General features: G+C 39.8%; 1 protein-coding gene across 1 annotated transcript; it reads left to right on the plus strand.

The window, feature by feature from the left end:
- Positions 1-303: 303 nt before the first annotated feature.
- Positions 304-5,425, plus strand: LOC140985628 (uncharacterized). The gene is made up of 5 exons (XM_073453495.1): positions 304-732; positions 1,511-1,786; positions 2,337-2,474; positions 2,800-3,647; positions 4,643-5,425. The coding sequence occupies exons 1-5, from the start codon at positions 403-405 to the stop codon at positions 5,331-5,333; spliced, it is 2,283 nt and encodes a 760-aa protein (XP_073309596.1). The 5' UTR covers positions 304-402; the 3' UTR covers positions 5,334-5,425.
- The last annotated feature ends 182 nt before the right edge of the window (positions 5,426-5,607 follow it).

Raw genomic sequence — 5,607 nt, forward strand, 5'->3', positions numbered from 1 at the left:
CCAAATAAAAGGTTCGACCCACAAAATTGATCCGTGAGATCGTCTCACAAGAATTTTTGTGATAAATTAAACTGGTTTTGTAATTATTATTTTTTTTAAAAAAAAAACAACGAATTTGCCCAAATATGAAATAACAACCTAAATCATTATCTTGTTATTATTTCAACCCTGAAATCACGCCAACTGACATTAGTACCAAATCATATATATATTTAATTATTTTAAAGATATATAATATTAGTTATTATATATTTAATATATGCCCATAAATACCCCCACCTCTGCCACTGGCGCTCACTCGTTTCAAGTTTGTCTTCTCTTTCTCGACTACTGTGTCGCCATTCTCTTTCCAGCCACCAGGCAACTCGCCGTTGCTCTACTACTCTAGTCTTCCGCTATCAAATGATGGCATTGAGGCACGGCGGCGGCGGTGGAGGCTTTCTCGCGGGGAAGCAGGTGGTTCCCCTGGATTACCAGGCCGAGGTCTCGCAGCGGCTTCTCGAAGCTGCGCTGTGTAACGATCTGAAATCGGTGATTGAATGCATCGGCGATCCGTTTGCTGACGTCAACTACGTTGGTGCTGTGTGCTTGAGGATCCGGAAGACTGAGATTGTTTTGCTTGAGGAGTCACCGTGCGAGGTGCGAGTCGATTACGAAGAGTTCCGGACTGACGTCACGCCGTTGTTCGTGGCTGTTAATAATGGAAATATTGATCTCGTTAAGAACTTACTGGTAAGACAATGTTGAGTTTGAGATGTTGATTTCTATATCATTTGTTTTCGGTTTCTGCCCATTTTTTTTGTTTAGATGCATCGTTTCTTCTACCATTTCTTTCAATACTCGCTCAATACAGTGGCAGGACTCTCTCGATGAGAAGTTGTTGATTAAGGAAGTGTCTATGATTTAACATTGGATTGCTGAAATCTCGGTTTTTATTTTGAATGGGGACTTCCGCTTTTCTATTCAAAATTTAAAAGTTGATGCTCGAGTTCTCTCTTTCCTAGTCCTTTTTTGAACCTCCTTTACGAGTCGATTAGGAGGTGTTAGCTGTTTTAACAGCTTGAATCCTGTTCTTTTTTTTATTTAATTAGACTTCTCTTGCCGTGATCAAATATTATAAACTGAATTCGCCTTTATTTTTCTTGCGCTACCATGATAATCTTATTCTGATAAAACTGAATTCGCCTATATTTTTCTTGCGCTACCATGGGAATCTTAATCTGATAAAATTGAAATTTTTACGACTGTGTGACACTCGCATGATGCTAACTTGTTCATTGACTTAGCGAATGTGAGTCATCTGACAGTTAGAGAGGACATGCAAGAATTTGGAGCTTGCTCGCATACTGCTTTTAGTTGCTCTCTTGCAAGAAATTGCAAATTTTTTCGAAACTGATTTAGCAATTGGAGTGAAGGGAATTTCAGACTGGTGTTGTGTCTTTTTACAGAGTCTTGTGCACTTGTTTTGTCTGCTGTAATTTATGAATTTATTCTTTTTGTAAATTGGCAGAGTGCAGGAGCTGATTTGAACCTGCAACTATTTAGGGGCTTTGCGACCACAGCAGCTGTAAGGGAAGGCCACTTTGAGATCCTTGAAATTTTACTCAAGGCTGGGGCATCTCAACCAGCATGTGAGGAAGCATTATTAGAGGCCAGCAATCATGGGCGATCAAATTCAGTGAAGCTTCTTATGGGTTTTGATCTTATACGGCCTCATGTTGCCATTCATGCTCTTGTGACAGCATGCTGTAGAGGTTTTGTGGATGTGGTGAAAGCTTTCATGAAGGTTAAATTTCTGACATGTTTGCTAATATGAATTAGGGAAATTAAAATTGTAGGCTAACAGCTCGATCAGCTATTTGTTAAGAGAAAGAATATATGTAATGAAAATATCCAATCATTTATTTTAAAAAATTGAGCGTCATGATCTTAATATTGGAAGTTACTTGTCTTTCCGCCCTTTTATCCATGCCTTTCGTGAAGTCAAGTTACTGCTATGAGAATCCCATTTTTTCTACAGTTAGTCCCGCATGTTCATAGTCAACATCATAGCACTAGTGACACTACCTAGCTGTGTTGATTACCCATTTATGTTGCTGGTTCACTTGGAAAAAAAGAACCTAAGAAGGGAGTCGTATGTGTGTAATCAAGGAATTTTCTTGCATAGATTTGAGTCAACACTGATTATGAGTTAAAGTGTGTTTCCTATTAATTTCTTTCTGTTCTTTGTGCTCACATTACATGGGAAACTCATGCTATGTTTGTCTATCTTGACCTAAATTTTTTGCTTTTCTCAACCAATCTGCCGTCGTCTTTATTTTGTTGCTTGGTTTCAGTGTGGAGTGGATGTGAATGCAACTGACCGCATGTTGCTTCAATCATGCAAACCTTGTCTGCATGCAAATGCTGACTGTACTGCGCTTGTGGCTGCTGTGGTCAGTAGGCAGATCTCAGTTGTTCGCCTGCTGCTGGAAGTAAGCAAATTGATGCTAAATTTATGTTTGTGTTTCTCATGAATCAACTTTTATCTAGTTAGTTTCAAGAATTGGTGAAAACTTTCTGCTAAAAGAATTTGCTTACCCAGTTACCTTGTAAATATTCAATGCAAAAAGGTCATATTTTAAGTTTTGAACAAAATAGAACCACAACCAATCTGTAGTGACAATTTACCATAATTGTTGGTCTAAGAACTAGGTGATGTCACACTCTGCAAACTATCTTCAAAGAATATTTTGTTTTTGCGTTTTGTGGACAGAAACTGACATCCATTCTGTTTTTTTATTGACTTTTGGAGCGAAGGCTGGAGCCAGAACTGATATTAAAGTGCAGCTTGGGGCATGGTCATGGGATACAGCTTCAGGTGAGGAACTTCGAGTGGGCGCAGGGCTGGCGGAGCCTTACCCCGTTACCTGGTGTGCCTTAGAATATTTTGAGGCAACAGGTTCAATCTTGCAGTTGCTTCTCCATCACCTCTCCCCAAACGCCCGTCATCATGGAAGAACGCTTCTCCACCATGCAATTCTGTGTGGCAATGATGGTGCTGTGAAAGTGCTTGTAAAATGTGGTGCTCACATAGAAACTCCAGTCGAGACCACTCAAAAATTGGAGTTTAGGCCATTACATTTTGCAGCTCGTCTTGGATTTCCAATGATTCTTAAAAGTTTAATAGATTCTGGTTGTAATCTCAACTCAAGAACACAATCCGGGGAAACAGCACTTTTAATCAGTGTCAAGTACAAGCAGCAAGATTGCCTTAAAGTATTAGCAAAAGCAGGTGCAGACTTTGGTTTGGTTGACACAGCTAGCCAAACTGTGGTTTGTATTGCAAGGTCTAATCAATGGCATATAGAGTTTCAACATATAATGCTGAATGTAATCCGAAGTGGTCACATGCCGATGTCTTCCAACACATCTGCATTTTCACCTTTTCTATTTGTAGTGCGATCAGGAGATATTCTAGGTTTGAAATTTCTGATTGGAAAGAAAGGTATTGACCTTGATGAACAGGATGCTCTCGGTTTCTCAGCAGTCATGATCGCTGCCATGGAAGGCCACGTTGATGCCTTCAGGAAACTTGTGTATGCTGGGGCTGATGTGAAGTTGTGCAATAAATCTGGCGAGACTGNAGCTAAGGGAGACAAATTTAGTCTCAAACAATGCCCAAAGAATGATTTTGAGGAAAAGGAAATGCAGAAGATTCCCTATGCATCTGCAGTGGGGAGTCTGATGTATGCTCAGGCTTGTACACGTCCAGATATTGCGTACGTGACAGGAATGTTGGGACGATATTTAAGTAATCCAGGAGTGGAACATTGGAAAGCAGTCAAAAGGGTCTTACGGTACCTACAGAGAACAAAAGATTACATGCTCATATATCGGAGGTTGGATCAGCTTGAGATAATTGGGTATACTGACTCCGATTTTGCTGGATGCCAAGATAGTATGAAATCTACGTCGGGCTACATCTATCTCCTTGCTGGAGGTGCCATTTCCTGGAAGAGTGCTAAACAGTCACTTATAGCCTCTTCCACCATGGCAGCTGAGTTTGTAGCGTGTTATGAGGCATCCAATCATGGGTTATGGCTGCAAAATTTTGTCACGGGACTGCGCCTTGTTGATGGCATTGAAAGGCCACTAAGGTTACATTGTGACAATAAATCAGCAGTTATGTATTCCAATAACAACAGGAGCTCGACGAAGTCAAAACATATTGACATCAAGTTTCTGGTTGTTAAAGAAAGAATTCAGAGTGGAAAGTTGTCTATTGAGCATATCGGTACAAACTCCATAGTTGCGGATCCGCTTACTAAGGGATTACCACCCAAACAGTTTCATGAGCATATTGCTAGTATGGGTATTATGTCAATTGAGGAAATTCAGTTTTAGTGGGAGTTTGTTATTTTAAATGCTTTTCAGTTGTAGAAATTTTCAGTTACAGTTATGTAAATTTATTTTCTGCAGAAATAAATTTCAAGTTAAGTTACACTCTGATTATGGTTTAAAGTTTGATCTCAATAAAGTTAAGGGAGGACCAGTTGGAAATAGGCATGTTACGGTCACATTGCATGAAATTTCCATGCTACACATCCACTTCATGATCCATGTCATTCAGTTGTGTTGGCATATGTGACCATTGATGGGTCTNCAATAAAGATATGTTCGAAAAAATCATGCTTGATTTTGCCCTTGAGAAGGGTAAACACAATTCTGGAGGATTTTATGCGTTACATTGTGCTGCCCGATATGGAGACTTGGATGCGGTGAAGTTACTGATAAGCAAGGGTTATGAAATCAACGCTTCAGATGGAGATGACTACACGCCACTGATGCTGGCTGCAAGGGAAGGTAATGGTGAGATGTGTCAACTCCTGATCTCCAATGGAGCACATTGTGATGCGAAGAGTGCGAAGGGTGAAACTGCGTTATCACTTTCTAGAAAATATGGGGGACTGCAAAATGATGCCAAAAACATCATACTAAATGCACTTGCACGCAAGCTGGTATTATGCGGTGCTACGGTACTAAAACACACAAAGGGAGGGAAAGGATCTCCGCACACAAAGGTCATTAAAATGGTAGGATCTACTGGAGTACTTCGATGGGGAAATTCGAGCTGTCGAAATGTCATTTGCCGAAAAGCTGAAGTAGGCTCTAGCATAAGCTTCCAGAGAAGCAGACAAAAGAAAGGCGATGGTAGTAAACCTGGAATTTTCTATGTGATCACATCAAAGAACAAGGAAGTCCATTTTGTGTGTGAGGGAGGAGAGGAAATGGCAGAGTTATGGGTGCGTGGTATTAGGCTTGTAACAAGGGAAGCTATTTTTGGCAGTTAGAGAATTAGAAACGTTTTTTACATAAGCTGTACATATAATCACAGCGGTGCTTACATCTCAAGGCACTGGAGTTCGTGCTGTTTCAATGAGAAGATTTTGGACGAACTAGTAGCATATTCAGTTTTAGTAAATTGATAGATGATATTTTTAGATTCATAAATTTGTGAATCGGGTTAGATATGACTTCAATAAAAAAAAAAAAAAACCAGCAACATAAGAAAACAGGGTCTAATAAGATTTACAGAGTGCTGATTTAAATAAATTTAATGCAAAT

This window comes from Primulina huaijiensis, chromosome 10, assembly GCF_012295235.1.
Source record: "Primulina huaijiensis isolate GDHJ02 chromosome 10, ASM1229523v2, whole genome shotgun sequence".
In the NCBI taxonomy this organism is placed as follows: Eukaryota; Viridiplantae; Streptophyta; class Magnoliopsida; order Lamiales; family Gesneriaceae; genus Primulina; species Primulina huaijiensis.